The sequence below is a fragment of the Eupeodes corollae genome, chromosome 2 (assembly GCF_945859685.1).
Source record: "Eupeodes corollae chromosome 2, idEupCoro1.1, whole genome shotgun sequence".
NCBI classification, from domain to species: domain Eukaryota; kingdom Metazoa; phylum Arthropoda; class Insecta; order Diptera; family Syrphidae; genus Eupeodes; species Eupeodes corollae.
The window spans coordinates 50280401-50304837 of NC_079148.1; the positions used below are offsets into that span (position 1 = coordinate 50280401).

Genomic DNA, 24437 nt, shown 5'->3' on the forward strand with positions numbered 1-24437 from the left:
ATGAAAGGTTTTTTATGGTGTGTTTTCATAAAGGTGATGATAAAAATATTTTTTTTTTGATTTTGTTTAAAAAAATAATGTAAAGGAAAAAATTAAAGTTAATTAAATGTCCTTAAAATCTTATTTAAGTATAATGAAAAAAAAAATTAATTCAAAAATTAAAAATATAGGGTACCATTTAAAACCATTTACCGGTCTTAAATTTTTTTGACACAATTTTAGAATGTTTCATCGATGGAAATATACTACTCATTTTTTGTATTCATTGCATTAGAGCTTTCCTGGTTCAATACCCAAACTTTAATTTTACTTTGCTATTATTTCAAAAATTCAGAATTATGATCTGATATCATTCAAATTAAAACATTTAAAAAGAAAATTAAAACGAATTTTAGAATTATAAATATAAAGACAGAAAAATGTAAGATTTTTGAAAATGACGTTCTAGGTATTACAAAAAAAGACTGATATTGTAAATTATTGATTTTATAGGAAAAAAGCATGACTTAAAGACATTTTATTTGCAGTATTCAAAGCCATCAAAAAATATTTCAACGAGTTTTATTTTAAAAATTCAAGCTCTATGCTTTTTAAGTTATTTGTAAAAAGAAAAACTGAAATTCAAAATTATGTTCCTCTCATTTTAATAGTTTAAACAATTTTAATGTATGTTTTGATTGTGAAGTGATCCACTATCATATGGTAAACATAGAACTCATATTTTGACACTTCAAATGACTGAGTTTGACAGGTGTCAAATAAAACTCTTTTAAATATTTCATTGGCTTGAACGAAAATTTAACAAAAATCAAAAAAATATGAAATCAAAAACGAATATAATTTAATCTGAATATGCTGCGAAATGCAAAGCTTTTTAAAATATTAAAAGAACGAACGAGAATTGAAAAACAGTGTTAGAGTTAAATAAAAGAGCTTTAAAATTTATTATAAAATATTATTGAAAAAGCTTCACATCGATAGCAGCACATGCATTTGTTTTTATTTGGCACACAGGTATAGGCTAAACAGACATAACCTTTCCCACTAGTGCATTGCTTACAATATGAATGTATTCTAGTTCTGCACACACATTGGAGACATTTTTAAAGTTTTTTTTTGTTTTTTGTTTGTATAGTACCTGAAAAGGGCTAGGCTTTCCACCTTTTCCGGAATCCTTGTTTCCCTTTCCATCCTTAGAATCGGCTGGATCCGGTTTCTTTTGCTTTTGTTTCTTTGATTTTTTCTCCTTTGGTGGGGATTTCGGTTTGCTGCCTCCGTTGCAGCACGTACTCTCTTTAAAAAATCAAAACAAAACATATGAAATGGAGAAGCATCACTTTACAAAAAAAAAACAACAACATATAATCCGTTCTTGAGACGACAATGCTACAACTTTAATCTTAAGCCTATACACAAACACACAAACTCTAACTCTTACTCAAACCCTCTAGGATGGGCTTGCTTTGCTTACCTTGAAGGAGGAAACAGAAGACATACAGCAGGAAGAGTATACTGGCGCCATACAAATAGGTAAAGAATCCTTCGTAGTATAAAACTGGTAAACGGTGTGTTGTCACATCACTGATCACGTATGCAATACAAACAACGATTAGTATAATGGCATACACTAAACTGGTGACGATAAAGAGCGATGTCCTGAAAAAATCAAACAAACATCCATTAGACTTGATTACCAATCCACAAAACCACGCACTTTAATGTTTTATTTTGAAAATGAAAATAAAAACATAGAAATATTATTTTGTATGTTGTTGTTAGTATTAAAAAATGGTTATTTTATTATTATTAAAGCATTATGTTCGTGTGAAAGTGTGCGAAGCCGAGATGTGTGTTTTCTTGATTTCTTAATTGAAAGCATCTCCTTTCAAACTAGCAACTTAATACTTTTCTTTTTTACCTTGAGACTGACTATCCCACAAAAATGTCTTAAGCTTTGAAAGATGCGCTGTGATGGGTTTTTTTTTATTGTGCAAATTAAAAAAAATGGTAGGTGTAAGAGGGGCTATACAAATTAACTTTTTAATCAATTTTGGAAGGTAGTAAAGGTTGCTACTTAAATTTTACTGATGGATTTATTAAAACAAAGAAATAAAAAGAAAATTTAAAAATTATTTTTTAAGCTGTCGACAATCAATTTATTATGACATGCACATTCTTTTGGATCTCAACTTATTTTTTGATCATCCAGTAAAAAATACTAATCAAATATTTATTTATTTTTTTAATCAGTAACATAAATGTTTTGATTTTTATTAAATTATTTGAGGCTACCAAACGAGAAGAACTTAAAAACCTATGATACTATTTTGGTTTGTGGAATAAAAATAGATCAAATAAAGTCTTAAATTGACTATTGGTAATTAATCTTTCCGAAATGTGACAATAGATGAAAGGTCCTGGGACATCAAGTAGCTTTTTTGGTATACAAAAACATAAAACACAGACAGAACATTTTCTAGGACTCTTCACTATTCAATTGTCGGAAGAAATATATTTTTTGAAAAGAAAAATTCTATAGTTTTATCAGCTTGTAAATAACCTTGACTAAATAGAAAAATAAGACAACATTTCAGTCAATTCCCTCTTATTCGAGTTTTACAAACAAAATATCCATCTAACTTGTTTTGTTCACTTTATATTTTTGCATTCCTCTTAATTGTCAATAAGTACAAAAATCATTCTTTGAGCTTGAGTCCTTATTTTTCTTGAAAAATAACTAAGCTTTAAATATATTGTTAAGCAGAAAATAAAATACAATTTCGTTCGCTGGTGTGCCCCAGGGGTTCTGTTTTGTCTCCGAAATAATTTATTATTTGATCATTTGTCTGAAACTTCTTATCCACCTTATTGTTCCGCTGATGGAAATATTCTTAGCTTTTCATATTCGCTTCTAAATTCTTATCCTTGTCCTTTGAATGTGGAGTACCAACAGCAGCGTATACACAATAAGGTCTTACAATTCTCAAATCAAAAACCATGTAGAATTTAATGCCTCGAAAACCCAATGATGTCTACTGTCATAAAAGTATGACCCTGCCTCAATACTAATATTCTTCAGTTGTGCTTGCAACGAGGAGACTGAACAGCTTTAAGTTCTAGGTAGGTGCATGACAAACCATTTCTCGTGAAGTGAGGACAAATTTGGAATCGTCAAAAAAACTGCTACGTGTTTCGGTTTTTCCGACTACGCAAGAAGTTTTAACACCATCTGCCTTTAATTTACAAAACTTTTTTTTAATCCGAAACTCGGGAATTATTCTTATATTTGGGCTTTTGCCTTAATAAGGTACTTGAGTCTTTTGGAGATAATTGAAAAGAGAGCTAAAAGATGATAATAGAAATTTCTCTCACTGAAACATTTGATACTTTTGAACACTGCCTTAAAGTCTATGGTCTATCATTTGATTTATCGATGTTTATATAAGGAATGCTGTAGTTGCATTTCTCACCTCAAAAAATTCAACGGTGATACTCGTACATCTAGAAATGTTCATCAGTTAACCCTTGAACCCGATTTCGAACGTATTGTTGGGTTCAGTGATTCTTTCTTTAGCTGCACTACACGAATGTGGAATGCTTTACAAGGCTCAATATTTCCCACTCACTGCAATTTACAGATTTTCAAAACCAATATGCATCGGTATCTCTTCCTTCTTCTAATCCTATTGACCTTTTCTTATTGCTCGCACTTTATAAGAGTATTTATAACCACTTAAGTTGGCGCACAAATAAGAATTAGTTGGCCCTTCATTTTTTCAAAAATTATCTTCAAATGCGGAAGTCAACTTTACATTGGTGAGTTTCTTAATAAAATTTTATTTCTATAAATATTTATAATTGTATGACGATTATATGAGGAGCCTTAAAAGCGATTACGGTTATGCAGAAATCGATACTAAGGGGCCAGTTATAGCTTTCATTGAAATTGATCCGGAATAATTTTTGAATCGATATTTGACGGTGTTTCCTCATATACTCATCGATCGGAAATCTACTAAGGAATTTGTTTTGAGAAGACAAATTTTAATTGCGCATTCATTTTTCTTTAAAAATGTTTTTTTTCTATTTTCCGGACGGAAATGCATTTTCCTGAACAGCTGATACTTGTATGTTCAAAAGTGAAACGAATCCTTTCACTGGTTTGTGTTGCAATTTCACACAATTCCAATGACAGATTTCTGTCAGTAAAAATTTCTAGTTGGATATGTCGGTGGATTTTCAATGACAGAAATTTTTAATGATATCTATAAACGCCCTGTCAAAAAATTCCAATATTTGTTTTCAATGATAACAACCAATGATAGCTAAAACTGGAGCCTTAGAGCTTATGTGTTCACAGTGGGTTCGGTTTCTTCAATTCATGATTATTTCAACTCGTTTAACCTCAAATTTGCTTAAAATTAATAGTTTGAGAAGTAAATTATGCATTTCCGTAATTCGTCGATATCGATTGATTAGAACTTTTAAACTCTGAAAATATGATGAAAAACTATGCAGAAACCCTTAAACTAAGAGTGACACAACCAGATGCCTTCAGTTTAAGTATATAATAATTTTTGAAAAACAAAATTCAACTTCCGAATACACTTTACAATTTTTGGTTTAGTAGGTTAACACATTCGAAAAACATGAAAAACCATAATTATTTTCTCAAAAACGAGATCATAAATTTTCCGTTCCAAAGTATAAGTATTTAATTTTAATGTACTTTTATATTTACATTCCACGTTTTTTTTTTTTGGTTTTCAACACCACACATTTGTTTATTACAATATCACCAATAGACCAGAGAAAAATTACTAAACAAAAACAGATCATGGAGCATGTTCAAAAAAGAATATAAAACGAAAGTTTTAGCTTTTTTTTGTTTAAAGTTGTAAACGCAACTTTCTGCGAATATAAAATAAAACGTGCGTCTATAATTAACTCTATGATCCCACGCATGATTTCATAATTTAGTCTTTGTTTTTTTTTTGTGTGTGTGTTCTTTTCGCAAAAACTAAAAGCTTCAGACAATAAAATAAGACCGAATGCTGAAATGTTTACAAATATTGCAGTTGATTCAATGGGAGCGTGTGCTTGACACAAATAAACAGTCCCAAAGAAATTTATGAACCTAAAAAACTATAGCAACTATAAACAAATTATGTTTCTAATTCTTTTTGTTTAATTATTGCAGTTGGTGTTGATTAGAAGATATACTGCATTTTAATTATGATATCAAATTCTAGCAAATTTGCGTGGAGCTTTTTTAAATAGGTTATAATTGCATTTTAAAAAATTCGCATTTAAAAATTAGAGTTGTTCGCTTTTGAACTTTTCAAGGCCTCAGACATAATAAACATGGTTTCCATTGAACTATTTCTCACGGCTTGATTATTATTTTTGTTGACGTGTTAATGAGTTGAATCATGAAAGCCAAGCACACTCTTTTGTTTTTCTCGTCTATATGGTGTCAAGATGAAGATATAACAGATGTTATTCTTAAGAGGTAAAGGACTTTAAGTTGGCAACACTATTTTGTTAGCTGTCAATTGATTAATTTGTAAATTGGTTTAGCATTTCAATAATTGAAGCAATAGTCTCACCATTGAAGGTTTAAATTCGGTGAGTAGGCTTTTTATGTTGGTGGAATAATTGTTAAATACTTCTTTAAATACAATGTTGGCAAGAACGTTACAGTCAATTGTTACCAGCTTTAAAGCCATGTTTATTGACTTAATGTTGTTTCAACAAGACGGCGGCGGCGCAACATAAGCGACGAATAAAAGCTTTGTAAATTATAGCCAGATCAGAAGGGGTAAAAAGTTCCTTGCATCATCGGAGAAAACCTTAAGACTTAGCTGAATTTTTGGCGATGTGGCATTGGGGGAGGGTTACACTTTTGTGACAGTAGATAACATTAAATTTTCGAAGAATTATGTTCTATCCGGTTTTTAAATCCCCATTTACAATTTTGTCAAGATTAGAATTTATTGTGCTAATCATACACTGCCGTTGATAGCCCACGAGTATGAAAAGCTGGGGGTACTGTCATCAGCCAAACAATTTAGTAGGTTAGAAGTTTCAGACAAAAGAGCATTTATAAAAATAAGGAAGAGCGTCGGAGACAAAACGGAGCCCTGGGGAACACCAGCGTTTATTTTGTGGATATCAGATTTGAGCCGTCGGAAAGGTTCACGCATTTTCGATAAGAGAGCTTGATGCCAAACTCTTTCAAATGCCTTTGAGGTTTTAAGTGCAACTATCATTTCTTTCTCCAAAATGATGTAAAGATTTGAACCACTGCACTGTTTAGTGAGATAAACCATGAGATCACCAGTGGTCCTATTGCAACGAAAGCCATACTGCCGGTCATTAAGAAGCTTCCGTTCTTCAAAATATTTCTTAAGCTGAAAATTGATCAGCATTTCCATAACCTTGGCCTTTTTTGGGAAAGCTCCGACCAGTAGAATGGAACAGAGTGGAACTCGAGTGTGAAAGAAGATTCGTCTCATGGAATAGTTTACGCTTTCAAATACATTAGGAGTCATGTCACTAGTTGGCAGCATTGAATTAACAGCAAACTGTGCTGCAAGCAATGTTATATTAACTTTTTTTAAATTTTAAAAAAGAATAATAAAGATTATAAATAGTAACACTTACTCGTTTTTAAAGTTTTTCACGATTTTTTGGTACTCAATGAAATTTTGTGAAAAGTTAAAAATACGTTTTAAGCCATATGAATGGTGTGTTACATAATTTCAAAAGGTGAAAATTTATTCAATTTTTTGCATAGTTTTGGTCAATAGAGTGTAGATGTACTCCATTCTGCAAGATGACCTTAGATTTTCGAATATAGTATCTAAAAAATTGTTAATATCAAATTAACTATTTTCATCTCATCAAAAATATCATGAACCCTCCACGCAAAATTTATAGTAAGCGCCAAAATAAATTTTATCGTAAACGACAAATCAAAAGGTTACTTCTGGTCCCTGAAACAACCTGTACCCATAGTCAGTATTGAATATTATTAAATATGCTTAAGTTAAGACATGGCAAAAGGCTTCAAAGCTCTAATTGTCTTTTTTTTTATTGAAAATGTGACTTACGATAAAATCCCGAGAAGGGCTAGATATATACAAGAGTACTGATTTCATTGCCAAAAATTTTGAAAAATCTGTTTTAGATACAATTTTTTTTAAAGATTTCATTCAGGCAGATAAGGAAGATGGTATTTGAAATTTGTACAAAACAAACTGTTCCAAGTTGCAAAAGTGATACCTTCTCTAACTTACAGTTTTATAGACCCTTAAGTTGATCCTTTATTTATTATTAAACTAAATATTCAGTTTGGTAGATTTGAAAACATGATAACATTTGATTACTAAACAACCTTTCTCTCAACGTTATCCATTATTATACCTGTGTTTTTGTTTAGTGTTTCAGAAATGTCTGCTTTGCTCTTCTTTTAACAGAAAATAAATGAAACCTTTCAAACAAAATCAATTTATTCTTGAACACAACAAAAGTATATATACAAACACGCTTATATTTAATGCTCTTAAAGCATACGTTTGAATAAACAAACATAACAAAATTGAAAATAAGCCTTTTCAAAAAGTTTAAGTCTCTATCTATGTATGTACTTTGACTATATATGCAGAGAGTCTTTTAAATACGTATAAACGCACAAGCTCGTAAATTAAATTTCTCAAGGTCAATAAATATAAAGAAGCACGTATCTATTTAAAATCTTATTCCTAACATATGCATTTTTTTTAATCCAAACAATATTTTTGAAAACTTAAGTTGAACGATTTTAACTTACATTTGTATGATGGTTCTCAAACTGATGAATTTGTGTGTTATGTGATGCATAAATATATACTCGTACATCAATGTATAACTTTTTATATTTGTGTAAAATGGCAAATTAGTTTTCTTGTAAAATAAAAACATTTATGTATTTATCTAGAGATTAAGAGCAAGGAAAGAATGAAGGTTCAGTATAATAATCATAGATACCTTCCAGAGGAGGCTATGAAGCGTTTTTGAACCATGATTTTTGCTGAAGGAATATAAGATATTTCATGGAAGTGAAGACAACCATTTTAATAAACACCCTTTATTTTTGTTGAGACCTGACATGTGATATAGCTTAAAGGTCAAACTTTTAATAGGTATATCAAACAATGGTATCTGCACAGTGCTTTAAATCATTGCACGCTACAAGCTTTAACCGAGTTAAATGATGAGAAAATAGGCGTATAAGCAGAGTACATATATTACCTTGTGAGCTTTCAACAATATTTTTGTACTGGCCTACTTTTATCAATACAAAAATCTAATCAATAAATATGCATTTATTATCAATTTTAAACATTTATAGCTTTTTCACTGCACGCGATCCAGAATTATTGCCACAGCAAAATACTGTTGCATTTATTGGGGACAAAGTAAGTAAACGCCCAAATGTACATATGCTTGAAAAAAACGACAAATTCTTAATTTAGAGTTATTATAATGCATTTTGTTTTTAACTAGTAAATCAAAAATTTGGAGTTAAATGTTATTATAAACTTGAAGTTCAAAATAAATGCAAAGATGAATTGCGAAACAATGGGAGCTGGAGAACAGAATTGAATATTTTTAATAATGAATCCAATGGGGAATCAAAAACCGTGTAGAATTTAATGCTTCGAGAACTCAATGCTGTCTACTGTCACAAAAGCGTAAACCTCCCCCACTATCCATGAGTGGTACTTGCATAGAGGAGACTGAACAGCTTTTAGTCCTAGGATTGTGAATTTCAAACCACTTGTTGTGGAGTGATCACATATTTGACATCGCCAAAAGTGTTAAGGTTTCCTCCGAAGATGCAAGAAGTTTCTTATCCCTTCTGAACTGGCTACAATCTATAAAACTTAAATTCGTCTGAAAGTCGAAGTCAATTCCCATATCTGAGCAGATGCTCTAATAACACACTTGAATCTCTTGGACAGAATTTAAAAAAGAGCTTTTAAATTGATAATTGACCGTTTTTTGACTAAAACGTTTGTATCTCTTGGGTTGAGGTTTCATGTTTGTCATCATTTTATCGCCATTTTCATAAACAATGTGTTAGTGAAATAGCATTCCTCCCCTCAAACAATTTAACCGTAATACCCATACTTTTAGGAATGCCCGTCAGTTTACCCTTGAGCCCGATTTCGGACGGACAGTAAAGACCAAGGCGAGACTGTATATTTTGTACTGAAAATTGCCGAAAAGCTTGTCAGTCTTTGTAGGTTAATATTTGTCTTATAGACAGAAGAAAAAAAATGTACAAATGTTTTGAGTTAAAGCTTCTTTGATTCGTTTATTGAAACCAAATTATCCTTTTGAAAACGTGCACAAGATTAAGAATTGATTAGATCTGTTAAAAATTAAAACTTTTTATTTTCAGATTGAATAACCAACAAAAAATGACGTTAACTATTAGATTTCATTGAAAGATGTTAACGATCTCGATTTTGATGTTTAATAAAATTCTAAAAATTTGAATTGTTGCCCAAAAAAGGGTGATTTAGCTTTTGTTAATCAATTGCTGAATTCAAATAAAATGGTATAAGAATGTCAAAAAATATATAACTGCATGTCTGCAAACCCATAAACTGTCAAACATCTGACTGTCATATTCTGACTTTCCTCATTCACATTTAAAAAAACGATGTAAGGATAAGACATAAGAAAAGCATAAAAGCGGATATACATTTGTATATGTGTTTTCTTTGTCAAATTAGGGTCCAGTTATAGCTATCATTGAAACCGATCCAGAAAAATCTTTAAATCGATATTTGACGGTGTTTCCTTTTGATTAGAAATACAAATTATATACTGATCGATCAGAAATCAGACAAAGAATTTGTTTTTGAAAAAAAAGTTTAATTGCGCATTTATTTTTCTTTGAAAATGTTTTTTTTTTCTATTTTTCGGACGGGAATGCATTTTTCTGAACAGCTGATACTTTTATGTTCAAGGGTGAAACGAATCGTTCCACTGATTTGTGTTTCAATTTCACACAACTTCAATGACAGATTTCTGTCAGTAAAAATTTGTCGGTGGATTTCAATCAGGAAATTTTTTCAATGACAGACATTGCTAATGAACGACCGCCAAAAAAATTGAAATGTTTGTTTCCAATGGTGAAAACCAATGATAGTTATAACTGAGGCCTTAGGGTAAGATTTGTTCCCAATTATTGCTTGAACTTTTTCACAGTGTCTACAGTTTAATTTTTCTTCTTAGAACGATTGCATGATGTGACAGCTCAATGGCTGGAACAAATTTTCAAAGGATGTCTCCTTCTCAAACATGTGCCCATGTCGTGGAGACAGGTCAAAGTAGTTTTTATTCCGAAAGTGGGTAGGCGAGGTCACGAATCCGCGAAGGATTTAAGACCAATAAGCTTAACATCTTTTGTGCTTAAAACCTTGGAGCGCATTCTTGATTACCATATAAGAGAAATCCTAGTTGGACGACATCTCGAAAGCTTTAAGGGCAAATCTACGGAGACTGCCCTCCATGAGGTAGTGCGTACTGTAGAACAAACAATCCATTATAAAGAATTTACTCTTGCCACCTTCCTAGAATCCATAGAAGAATCGCTCGTTAAGTTCGGTGAAGAAGAATTCATTCGAGAATGGATTATTTCCATGCTTAGTGGTAGGAAGATTCGAGCCTCTCTAGACTTTACAATCGCAACAAAACACGTGGGTAGGGGAACACCTCAGGGTGGTGTCCTTTCGCCTCTTCTATGCCTTCTGGTCATGGATACAATTCTCGTTAAATTAGAGAATCATCCTATGCGGATGATTTGGTGCTATTGGTGTCAGGAAAGTACACCTCTGTGATTAGTGAAATCACGGAGTCAGCTTTTGAAGAAAGTTAGCAACTGGGCCACATGTTGTGGACCAGGAGTTAACCAAAGTTAAACTGAACTGTTGTTCTTTACCACCAAAACTAAAGTACTCAACGATCAAATCCTATCATTGTCTTCCAGTGCAAAATATTTGGCAGTTATACTCGACCCTAAACTAAACTGGAAACAAAATATTGAAGTACGGGTTAAGAAGGCATGTGTTGCCTTCTTCGCCTGCAGCAAAACTTTCGGCAAAAAGTGGGGACTTCAGTCGAAGATGATTTTATGGACGTACACAGCCGTAGTACGCCCTATCTTAACATATGGTTCGCTTTTGTGGTGGCCTGCTCTTAGCAAAGCCTATAACATTAATAAGCTAAAAAAGGTTCAGAAAACAGCTTGCGTGGGCACCACAGGGGCCATGCGTACTTGCCCAACGGACGCCTTAAACGTTATTTTGGATCTTCTACCAATCGACCTTTTTATTAAATACATAGTTTCCTGCAGCGCTATTAGGCTGAAGGAATCAAACAGCTGGTTGTCAAAACCTTATGGGTCACTGCAACACAACGAAATTGATTCCCTCAGATATTATCTCGGTAGACACTGACTACTGCACTCCTACTTGAGCCTTAGTAAGGGTTTTAAGGTTATTTTCCCATCCAGAGGATTGGGAGGATGACATCGTGTCAATAGGTTTCGACACAACCATCTTTACTGACGGCTCAAAGATGGAGTGCGGAGTTGGTACTGGTATTTTTTCTGAGTCCCTAAATATAGCCAAATCCTTTAGGCTTCCTGACTTTGCTAGCGTTTTTCAGGCTGAACTGCTGGCTATAAGGGAGGCATGTAAGACACTTAAACAAAACCCAAACCAAAACCGAAACCGAAATGTGGCTATCTTTATAGACAGTTAGGCAGCTGTCAAAGCTATTAACTCGGCCATATCCTCATCTTAATTGGTCCAGCAATGTCGCGATGAGCTTGCGAGCCTGAATATTAACCTGGGTGTCACCGTGATCTGGGTTCCGGGACATAGTGGTATCGTGGGAAATGAACGGGTTGACGAGCTAGCCACTTGCGGAAATGGTTAACATTCCTCTTGGTGCTATGAAGGGTAAAATCTTTTCTATCTACCAAACTGAATCAAACCGAAGGTGGAGCAATTTACCCAACTGCATTATATCTAGGAAGATATGGCCCACCTATAACAATACCCGTACAAACGATCTTCTATGCAGGCCAAGGCAAGACATAGCCAGGATTGTTGCCGTTTGTACCGGACATTGGCCTATAGGAGTTCATGTAGAGAAGTTGGGTATCTCTTACAACACCTTTTGCCGCAGCTGTAGTGACCAAAAGAGAAAGTGAAACGATAATCCATTTCCTCTGCAAATGTCCTGCTTTGGCAAACACCAGAATGAAATGCTTTGGAAAAGCATTTTTTCACGAACTTGATGAGCTATCTGAGACAAAGATCAGAGACCTAATTTTTTTCTCAATGCGACAAAATGGCTCTAACATAATCGCTATGAAGCTTCTCTATAAATCTTTTACTTTTTGGTATCAAAACGGTGCACTACAACGCTAATTGGATCTCAGGCTAGGTTGCCTTGAGATCGCCATTTCTACCTACCTACCTAGACCGAAAATAAAGTGCATCTTTTGTGATTTTTTTCAGCACCCCAAGTTTTAGGATATTCCCAAGAATATTTGCAATTTCTTATTCATTTTAATAGAAATTTTTGTTATTTGTTGTTTTTTTTTATTTAACTTAGTTTAAGTTTGAAAAAAGACGAATCAAAAGCTGCATAAGCAACACGTTTCTTTACGATAGCAGTTAAATTATGCCTAGAGTGTTCGATTATTACTCCGGTGAAACAATCATACATGTGAAAAGTCATATGTTTATAGAGTATATCCAATTTTAAGATTTTGTGACTATTTAATTATTTTTTAGAACTACCTTTCTCAGTAGCTACTTTAAGCTTCATAAAAAATTTACAAAAATTCCTTATATTTGGTTTTTAAATGCCTCTACCTCTGCTATTCGTGAGTCTTACTCGTAATATAAATAGATGATATATAATAGACGACATCCATAAGACTGACTTTTTTTAGTTTTTGACGAGACTGAGACAAGACTACCAAAAGTATCGTAGGGTCTCACCTATTGGATATTCTAATAGCAAACCTTAAATCAAAAAAAGGCTTACATTTCACATACATTTCTTAAACAAAAATGTTCACACTTTATATTTACTTCTAGTTAAAATATTTATATAAAAATTCGTTTCAAATAAATTTTTGTTTTAAAAATATTATCAGTGGAAACCGTCAACAAATTGATTCATCAAAAAATACTCCTTTTTATTTATTTTTGATAAAAATATTCATATTTTTAGTATTGATTTATTTAAAAGTATTTGAGGAAATAGAAAAGAAAGATAATACTATTAATTGAATTTAAAAAAATTTGCCATTTTAGGAATTTTTATTTGGTATTGAAATTTGTGTTTAATTCTTAGTTCTAAAGTATTTAAAGCAAATTCAATTCAAAACGTAGATTTAATTATTTTTTTAAAAAAATTAAAACTTTTGTATTCAATACAAAATCAATTTTGAAAGAAATAAAATGAACTGGGTCGCTAGAACTTGCTATGTCTTCCAAAAAGTCTGTTTAAAATATTTATTATATTTTAAGATTTAAAAATGTATTTGCAAAATAAGTTTTTCTCAAAAATTAAAATGCCGTTGTATTTTTTTAAAAAATCGAAACTTACTTAATTTTTCTTTTGGAAAATCAATAGAACGTTTTTAAAATTGATTTATACTATAAAATTATTTAATTTTGTTTGCAGTTAAGTGCTTATAAATAAACATTTAATATGGTGACCCCTTTCTGAGATATCCAGTTTTGTAAATAAAAATGAATACATAAAAAAATGGCATTCTTGAGAAAAAACGGTTTTATGAAGGGTACTCTTCTGGATCAATACAATATCTACTTCTTGTAGAAAAAAGCCATATTAAAAAAAATTAGAAAGTTTTAAAAAAACGAATTTTCGTACAAAAAAATTTAATAAAAAACGGCTTACGGTCATCGGCTTAAAACCATAATTTCCCAGTTTGAACTAAAAAAAAACAAGGCTTTGAGATATAGAGGCCAGGACAGACAGACAGACGGACGGAATCGGAGGATCCACTTTTTTGAGTTTTTTACCATCGTAATTTCATGCTTGAGTTCGAACTTTTTAGACTTAATTGAAGGTGAGGTTCAGGAATTTACGATCTCTTATTCAAGGTTTGTTTTTAAGAACCTTAACATTTGATATTTTTCTTAAAAACAAATTTTATGAAAATAATTTAAAACTTTAATTAAGTTTTTCCAGAAACAAAAATTTTAGTTGCTTTTTGGAAAATGTCGTTAAATTACTAACAAATCTTTAGATGAAATCCTTAATAATACAAATTAACTATTTAAGCTTTTTGGCTCATATGAACCCCCCCCCCGGATCGTCCATTGGTAAAAAGTTAATGAATTTGAGCTGCGTTATTGATAAAAGGTTGACTTTCCAATTTATATTATGTTTTGGTAAAGTCCTCAGTTAAACGTAGTACTTTTGGCAAACAAAGTTTAAGGAAGTATGTAAACTATATATTTTGTTTTCATAATTGAAAATAAACAATTAAAAATATAATGGGAGTCATATGCATTAACGCAATACGATAGCTTTGAATTGAAAGGAGTTCCTGCGGAAATAAAGAAGCAAATTCGAAGGGAGGGATCCGCCATAGAACGATACAGCCGTGATATTTTAATTTTAGCTCAAGTTCTTTTTTTAAAATCAGTCAATTTATGTCATTTCACAAATTTAATAAAAAGAAATTTGACGCATTAATGAACAAAAGTGTTTCTTTAAAAGTCATTTAAAATGTTCTAATAGAAATGTTGCTTCCCTTAAAGTACATTCCAAAAATCTTAAGCTTTCTTTTAAAAAATATTTCACTTGAATCATCGATTCTATTTGGCTTAATTTTAAGATCTACTTTTGGAACATATTTGTTTCCAAAAATTATTAATTTGAAAGTAATCGCAACCAGTCGTAAGTTTTTTTAATAGTTACAAGTTATAGGAGCTAATGGTGTACATAAGTTTTACACCTCGTCTAATTTTTTTTCAAACAACTATGACAAATCCTTAGTTTCATTAATAAAATTCAAAACTTTAAATAGAAAATTCTAGTTTTATATATATTTAAAAATTGTAACTATAATAAATTTTATTAATATACTTAAAAAGTCATTAGTAAAGTTTTCTTTTATGTTTGTATTCTTATTTAAACACATTCAGATAATTAAAAAAATTCATTTACTCATGTGGTTTAAGGTAAGGGTAGGTAAATTTAATGAATTATTTACTTTTGGGTACACTACTTACGTAAGTGAATGAAATTTTGTAGTAAAAATTGCATTAGCACATACCCACAAAATAAAAACAAAAAAATAAAAAACGAAAACAAATACAAAAAAAAAACTACATGAATTTTTTGTTCAAAACAATAAAGGTTACATTTTTTGTTTTTGTAAATTTCTTTCTTTTGTTTTAAAATTTACCATAACTCATTCGGGTAGTACATGGGATGCTTCTTGTGGCTTCCACGGTTTTCGTATGGAAGGCAACTTCGACTCATACCTGATGGATTGGTACCACTGTTTCTAATTGTATAACAATATGAACTGGAAATATCATTAATTAAGATTTCTATATATTCTATTCAAACATAGAACGGTAAACAATTAACATTTAACATAAAAACCAAAATACGAGCAGAAGGTTTATATAATTTTAAATATTTTATTATTCTATTTGAAACAAATTATAACCGTTCAAGCAGCATTTTTATAACAAGGAACAGAGGTATGTTTGTATATATAGAAAGGTGTAAAGTTTATAGGTTTTATTTAAATATAATGTTTATAAAATATTTAAAAGAAGTTTTTTGAGATGGATGTTTCTAAAAGGGACATCTACTACCTTTATGACTTGTATTTAAGTGAACTCAAATGTAAATGAATGCAATAAAATAAAAGTTGATGTCCTGATTAGTTCAAGTTTTAAAAGTGCTCAGTTTGTTGAAGATCTTTTCATAGCTTCTGCGGTCACTTTTCGCAATGAAACAGTTTATTGAAGTAGACAAATTATAAAAATTATACTTCCGGTTGCTCAAAAGTGGCATTTCTACTACTCTAACTTTAATTCTTTATAAAGTTTGTTTTAATTAATTGCAGTTACCTACTCAACTCAATTTAATTGCATTCATTTTCATCTGTGGAAGAAGTGAAAAAGTGTAACATGAAACAGAGAGAAAGAGGGATGACATTTTGTATTCTAATGATTTATCATTTAAATTCTAGCACTGGGTGCGAACTCTATGTTATAACAATTAAAAAACGAGCTTAATTATGAAAAAAACTCCAGTTGAAACAAAAATGAAAAACAAAAACAAAATCGAGATTTTGTTAAACATCAGAAAATTGCAAAATTCAATGGGAAATGATTTCCACAGACGTGCAAACAACAAACTGACCTAATTTTTATTATTCATTGTATGCAAGAGATACCTAGATATACATTTATATATAAGTATGTATGTAGAGGAGGAGATTTTTTTTATAGGTAGGAAAAGAGTAGATTTATCGGGAGTAACCACTTCACCCCAAAACCCCAACTCCAACCCTATCATCATAACTATCATAGTGTTAGTGATGGTGAAAAAAAAAGTCAGTAAAAAACTATCCCAACACCAACATATTAATCTGTATTGTGCCTTAGTACTGTTGGAAAAACATTAGTAAGTGATTTTCCCGCCAAGAGCGCTCCGAGTAGACAATAATGTAAAACGAAATGGAAATGTAGGTGGGTAGGCTGTGTGCCACACTTCAGAATCAGAGATATAGGACTATAGTGGATTTTTTCTTATTTTTCTGTTTCGAATATGAAAAACCGAGGCAAATGAACTCTCGGAAACGCCATTTAATGTTTGGTCTTAGTACGCATGACAGATCACATGGAACAAGGAGAGTTGATGCACATCCATTGCACCTTATGTTTTATTTTCTAGTTTTTTTTTTACCAGGCTGTAGAAAGAAGTGTAGAATTATTGTAAAGGATGACCTGTAGGGTTGATGTGAAAAAAGGCAATTAGATGGAACATTATTATCTGCTGGTTGTGCATTGCGGTGGATTTCTTTTCTGCAAAAGTAACTATTCATGTGGTTTAAAATGTACACACATAGATACATTGGAAAAGTTGTCTTTTTTATTCAATTTAAAACGACAACAAAGACGAACGCCGGCGTTTTTTATGAGTTCTAAAATTCCTGAAAAGAACTTAGATAGTTTCCTAATGATTAACGGAAAGAATAATAAATATCTTATTAAGCGCCAAAGCATTCAAAATAATAAAAATTATACCAATTTAGAATAACAGAGAGTTTTTGAAAGTCCTAAGCAAGGATCATTGATAGATAGTATCAGATTGCCAGTTTTAAAGAAATCAATTTTACCCTCTAGAGGGTTGTTAAAGAAAAACAGAAATTCTAGAGCTCATAATCCTTATTGAAGTTTTCAATTTTGTATTAATTTTCTTTTTGCTGCGCATTCTCTGAGGCTTGCCATATATCATTCATAATACAACAGAATATCAACTATGCACATATTTGAGACTGTTGAAGTACAAAAAGAATGGCATTTTAAGATAGAAAAAAGGCCATTGGTAAATCGGATACAACTCAAGTGCAAAAACAAAAGAATTATTAAATTTTATTGATGATGATGGTCTATTTGTGGTGAAAATTATTACTTATTATTTTTTTTAATATATTGCTGCAATACATAACATAATTTTGGTTTTTGTGATCATGAGGAAGCAGAGTAATAAGTGAGTAAAAATATAGTTGATAGCAGTTTTGCGAAGTTGATTATTTTGTTTTTAAAGGCGCCGCGAGGAAATTTATAAACATAAACAAACTGTCAAGATCAAAAATATAAACAATTTTGTACATTTCTTGTTAAACGTGTTTTCAAATTTGTATGGCAAGATGTGTTACGTATACAGAATCAAACACTTCTTAAAAAAAAAGAACTATTACTTTTAAACGATAACACTTAGTTAAAAATTATTCAAGTAGTATTTTGTAGGGAATACAATTTGTTATAATTTGTTTTTACCTTTAAATTAATTTACAAAGCTGGTTCAAAAAATCTTGTAACAAATTACCGCGCTATAACTAAGCCCCCTGCAATACCTAAATTATTTGAGCTGATAGTAAAAGATCGTTTGTATTTTAGTATAAAAGAGCATATCTGCGTTGAACACCATGAGCTTATGTCAGGCACGTCTACTTCAACAAATCTCATGCTTTATTGTAAATATGTCGTCGATTCATTAGAATCTGGTTATCAGGTAGATACTATCTACACAGACTTTATAAAAGCATTTAATTCTATTTGTCATGAAATTCTTTTAGTTAAACTTCGAGCTTTTGGCATTCACGGATTACTTCTGCAATGGATTTACAGCTACTTTTATAAAAGAACACAATGTGTGAAATTGGGGAAATTCTTCTCTAATTTCATTCAAGCTTCATCAGGAGTTCCTCAAGGTAGCCATCTGGGACCACTTCTTTTCAATATATTTGTTAATGATATCCCCTCTCTTCCTAAAAATGCATCTTGTTTGATGTATACTGATGACATGAAAATTTTTCTTTGTATAAAAAATAGAATTGATCAGCAAAATCTTCAAAATGATTTAAATATTTTATCTGATTGGTGTGATAGGAATATCCTTCCATTCAATATCACAAAGTGTAATGTGTTTACGGCACATCGTATTTTAGTTCCCATGATTCACAACTACCATATGTTGAACCACATTCTTGATCGCAAATCTGAGATTCGTGATCTTGGAGTCATTTTTGATCCGGAATTGTCTTTTTCGTTACATATAGATTATGTAATTGCAAGGGCTAATTCAATGCTTGGTTTCGTCAAGCGAAACTGCAACGAGTTTTCTAACCCTTATATGCTCTGAAATCAGTGTACATGTCATTCCATTGTACTTCCATTGGCATAACTCGTATTGAAAGAGTTCAAAAGGCTTTCACAAGATTTGTTGTGAGGCAACTGAAATGGAGAATTGATACTCCTTCATATCCGTCAAGATGTGCTTTGATTGGACTTGATTCTTTACAAAAAAGCCATTCTGTTCAATGTGTACTGTTTGTCCATGATTTATTTTCATACCGTATCAAATGCCACAAATCATTTATAATTTTGAAATCTATATTCTGGAAAGAAGATTGCGTCTTCGTCATTTCTTTAACAATCCTAAACATAGATATAATTATGGTTGCAACGAACCATTTTCTAGATGCATACAATTTTTCAACACTATATGTAATGAACTTGATCTTTCTAAAAACAGATGTGAATTTGAAATCCAATTGTTAAGAATATTATAAATTAGCTTTAAGTATTTAATTATATTTTTATATCAAAATTGTCAGTAATCTGTAAGATTTATATCCGTAGATGAATAAATAAATAAATAAATTCAGGAGATCAACAAAAAAAACACTAGTTAAGTCGATATTTTATAAATAATATCAGTTCCGCTTGTATTTTGGGTTTGATTGGCAACCCCTGGTAATATTTGTAGGTAGATTTTCTGTTCCTGATTTGTTAAAAGTATTTTTGTACTTAGTCCTAAAAATCTGTCTGAATTATCGAAATCAGCTGAGACAGTTTTAAATTTGTACAAAACTAACTCACGTTTATTTATTTTGTCCTTCAGGCAAAAAATGTTTTGAAAAATGTCTTCTTTGCTACAAAAACCAAACCTCGGACACAAATCTATCCTTGAATTGTACTATTTCTTCTTTGAAACAAAGTTTTTAAAGAAGTTTTTTTCCTGAACGACTTTTTATTTACATACGTAAGCATTTTAAAACGTTTAAAAGTACTCTTATGAACAATTCAAATTTATAGTTGACATTTTTATACAAAGAGTGTTAAGACTTTCTTTTGCATTTAAAAGGATTGAGTATGAGATTTATTTATCAAATGTTAATTATTCAAAATGAGTATGGAGTTAGTAAAGGAGCCAAAATCTTAGAAATTTTGTTTCGTTTTTGAAAAGTCATGCTGCTAATATAAAATCAAATTTAAGTTGTTATAGATTTTCAATTTTACTTTTGACTTTTATAACTCAAATTAAAAAAAATTAGACTTCTAATGTCGGAGGCAAGATGTTCTTAAATTGAGTGAGTTTTTAAAAATAATGTATGATAAAAAATAAGCCTATCAGTGTTCAAATCTCTAAAAACTGTACAATTAGTTAATTTCATGATTTTCTCGAATGAATAAATTAGAAAATCAACTTCGTTAATAACTCTGACAAAATTGTCTTTAACACATTTGGTTATTTCCACTTCTCTCACACAACATATATTGAAATTTAGATGTCTTGAAATATAAATGAATCAAATATTGGTTAAGTGGTATCCATTTATTGAAATATAAATCAGATTTATCAAACAATTGAAACCGCCTTTAAACTAGTTTTGCTATAAGACTAGTTTTGATGAGACTTAGTAATATGGTCAGAAGAATTTGATAAAATTGTTTTTAGAATATATATTTTGTTTGTTTTTCAAAAATTGTTTATGCTGCTGTTGTTTTCCAAAACTTGATTTGGTGTGTCAACACACTTTTTTGTATTGCTCAAAACACGAGGGACATGCATCATCACCCCATACAATTTTTGTCTTCTTTAAGTTTAAGCGGTTTTGCAACGCATGCAGAGAGCTAAAGGGAAATAAATTCCTTATCGGTACTTCGCTCGAATTCGTCTTAGCGTGATGTTATGGCCACCCTCAATAAAAGGCTAACTACCTTTGAAAGAATTTTTTCAAATTGCACCAATAGTTTCTGAGGATAGCGCGTTCCAACAAACAATCAACAAAACTCTGCATGGATATAACATTAGTATAGACTTATCCACTTTTTGCTAAAAAAAAAACATATTTACGCTAGTTTTTAAAAAGCTCTTATTCGAACATTAAAGTATTAAACATTTAAAATTTTTCAGGTTTCAATTCAACAATAAACGCAGAAATGTTCATTTTGCTTTGCTAAATTAAGCCAACATTGTAACCAACTCAATAAAATTCAGAACTACCGGATTGAAAGTACGGTCTGATGTGTGTATATAATAACTGGACCACTAGTAATGTAAGTTTTCTTTTAAACATTAGTATAAAAAATGTCTAAAAAAATATATTACTTTTTAAATTACGGAGGAGAATCAATAAAATGTATGGCAACTTGCCAAAAGTTTTCTCAGGTGGTTGACACTGAAAACAATGACTGGTCGCTTAGATCTCTAGATTTGACCAACCGAAAAGACATTTTGACTAAAAAAAAGTCTGGCTACTTGTTTTTTTGTTGAATTTAAAAATTTGATAAACCATTTTTAGGGGAAGTTGTTTTTTTAAGTACAAATTCTGTCCATTGAGCTTACATACAAAAAAATCTGCGAGGATATTTTAAAACCAATTATTTATATGAACCAATAAGATTGCATACTGTATTGATTTTTTTTAACCCATTTCAAAACAGAGATTCACTAGAAAACTTCACAACTCCCCATTAAATTGTCAAGTACTAAATCGCTTAAAAAAGGAATCACAACTGGCAGAGAACTTGAGTTATAATTGGAGCTCTTAACCATTTTTATGTCAATGTGGAGGTGGACGTCGTCGTCTTTGCCCTCGGCAGGAATGAGCAATTAACTTTCAGCAAGTTAAGGTGATAGATACTTTATAATGACAAGCGAGATATACTCTTGGGTATTAATTTTTTTTTGTAGGTGGTATAAACGAGGAATCAATCCAAAGTTTTTTTTTATATACAAGTAAAGATAATGGGTTTTATAGTAATGAAGGTTAAAGTCCTTAAGTAGGATGTTAAAGTGCTTAGAAATGTCCATTTATGTTAAAATTAATGGCAAAAAGTTGATATTTGACAAAATTGTACTTGAAAAATATCTTCTTTATACAGTCAAACTTCTTTATAACGAACCTTGAAGGGAACAAACCATTGCTTCGTTATAAAGAAGTTTTATGAAAAATTCGTTAACTTTCGAAAACTTTGTTTGGTAACTCTACAATGAAAAGTATATAAAAAAACTCATTTTAAAGAAATGTATGTCTTTTTATTTTCCGATTAAAAACATATCAGTTTTCGATTGCACATGAACAGTTTTGATTTTTGTTTTATTATGAAAATCTACCAATTTAGTAAGGTGAAACAATGCATCATCTGAAGTTTTATCTCTTGTTTCAATAAATCTTCGAATATTATCAAATGCAGTTCATTCATTCTTTAAAATTTTCCAAAATGTACATAACGATTCACCAAATATGTCTGCAACATGTTTTTTCCTTTCTCTCCTTTTAACTTTTTTAATCATCGATAACTTCTCTGATATCGAAATAGCTTTGTGCTTCGACATTTTTGCAACAATTCTCGAACAATTCCAACTCGAAACAATTGACCTGTTGGTATGCGTAACTTTTCTTCTACACATCCATGCATACACAGTACACACTTTAAAAAAATTCTTCCCAAAACGGGAAGTTCCCTTTTTAAATAAGGAATACAAATCGTAGCAAACTTTGTTGTCAAATTTGAAAACTGACATTTCGTTATCAAGAAACAACTTTTCTTTCGGCCCACAAAATTAGTTCCTTAAAAAAAGAATTTCGCTATAGAAATTTTTTAATAAAGAACCTAATTGGTATGGGATATTTCTTAAGGGGAAGATGACCAAAATGAAAGTCGCTATAGAGAGAATTACGTTATAAGGAAGTTCGAAATAAAGAAGTTTGACTGTACTTTGTTTTTAGAATGTATGTTTTAAACATATGGCCCTGGACTAATATAACGATTTTTCCATATTTATTATATCCTCAAATAATAGAAACATTCCAAAAGCCACTTAAGGTTTGCTTTTGTTCTATTTAGAAAAAAAATATGTTTTTATAGTTGAAATGTTATCAGCAAGAAAAAGGGTTAAAAAAAACAACAATTATCAAGACAAAAATGTACGAAATTTCTAGTTCTACAATTTTTTTAACACTAATGTTTCTTATTTGAGACACAAGGTAAAAGATAGGATATATGATTTATAATCAGGAAACACTTTTAAGATACTTTCTACTTTCAAACTAGAAGTATTTTGGTAAGAGTTTGGTTTCTTAAAATTTATTGGAACATACTAAAAAATAATTAATATTTCAGTTTGTGAGTCTATAACTTGCTTGTCTCTGTTTCTTATAACAAACATTTTCGGTAATATGTTGTGTTCCTGGTTCACATGCAAGACCTAGTTGTCCTTGAAGGTGTTTTTCCAATTTTTCTGGTGAAAAATAAATCGGCTAAGATTGTCTCCAGATTTTAAAAATTTGCGCACCGTTGCTTGATTTTTGTTTAATGTTATAAAATTACTTTATTAATAGAAGACTAAACATTTTTCAAATATTTTTCCTCAGTTTCATGGATAATTTTTATATTAACTTTTGTAGTTTTTATAGAAATTTAGACCAAAATGTGATAATTGCTCTTAACTCTTATTGATAATACGATGTTTTTCTGTCTATTACTTAAAATCTTGTTTTTGACGAAATAAATTGTATTGTTTTTGTTAAGTACACATTAAACATATTTGTATTGGATATTTGGGAATAGAAAAGTTCAAATTATCATGTTAATCCATCAGGACTTCAATCCAGATCAAGATACTCAGAATTCTGTGTTATTTGGAATTGAAATAAAAAGGGATTTTTGTATTTATTATTTTGTACAAAGGAAGAGAAAAACACACATCCCTCAAAAAATAAAAACACCCATGAAGTGAAGATTTATGTACATTTTTACAAAGTATACTTTACAATGTATCCAATGGATACATTACATATATTCGTATATGTAAAATTTAATTTAAAAATTTATTAACCTTTGCAATGGTTGTGGCATAACATTTTTAAGCTCCATTTCCTTGTTGGCTATGTTATTCTTTTCAGCACTATCATTGCTGCCCGTTGTATGCGAACGAGATACGGGCAGAGTAGCCATGTTATCTCCACCCTCAACATCGACCGTGGCAACTTTTACTTCACCACCCATTTTTTAATTTGTATTGAATTTTTGTTGGTTGTTTTATTTTTTTGTTTAATTTGTACACAAAAAGTATTTATACAGTATTTTTCTGGTAAATTTGTATGTAACTTGTTTTATATTTTTATAAGAATTTTAATTTTCACTCGTTCACATTATTTTTCGTTCTACATCATTGCTCGGACACTAAACAACACTAATCTTTCTTTCTTCCAAATGCTTCAACTGTGAAAATTTTAAATTTGGTAAAAGTTTTTATTTTTAAAAAATATAAAATTCGTTGTA

General features: G+C 30.7%; 1 protein-coding gene and 1 long non-coding RNA gene across 12 annotated transcripts in view; one reads left to right on the top strand and one right to left on the bottom strand.

Moving 5' to 3' along the window:
- The window catches only part of LOC129944589 (proton channel OtopLc), a 124168-nt gene that overhangs the window by 16829 nt on the left and 82902 nt on the right, over window positions 1–24437 (bottom strand). For 5 of the 11 annotated variants that reach the window (XM_056054121.1, XM_056054122.1, XM_056054120.1 and 2 more), the window contains 3 exons: window positions 15524–15646; window positions 1472–1656; window positions 1139–1293 (listed from right to left, as the gene is read on the bottom strand). In XM_056054121.1, the coding sequence (XP_055910096.1) occupies window positions 1139–1293; window positions 1472–1656; window positions 15524–15646 (463 nt within the window). Of the gene's footprint in view, window positions 1–1138; window positions 1294–1471; window positions 1657–4741; window positions 4838–15523; window positions 15647–23991; window positions 24240–24437 lie in introns of those variants that run through there. The other 6 variants (XM_056054124.1, XM_056054127.1, XM_056054126.1 and 3 more) reach the window with 4 other exon arrangements.
- The window catches only part of LOC129944591 (uncharacterized), an 8316-nt gene continuing 821 nt past the window's right edge, over window positions 16943–24437 (top strand). The window contains exons 1-2 of the long non-coding RNA XR_008781466.1: window positions 16943–17170; window positions 21064–21206. This is a non-coding gene — a long non-coding RNA (uncharacterized LOC129944591). The remainder of the gene's footprint in view (window positions 17171–21063; window positions 21207–24437) is intronic.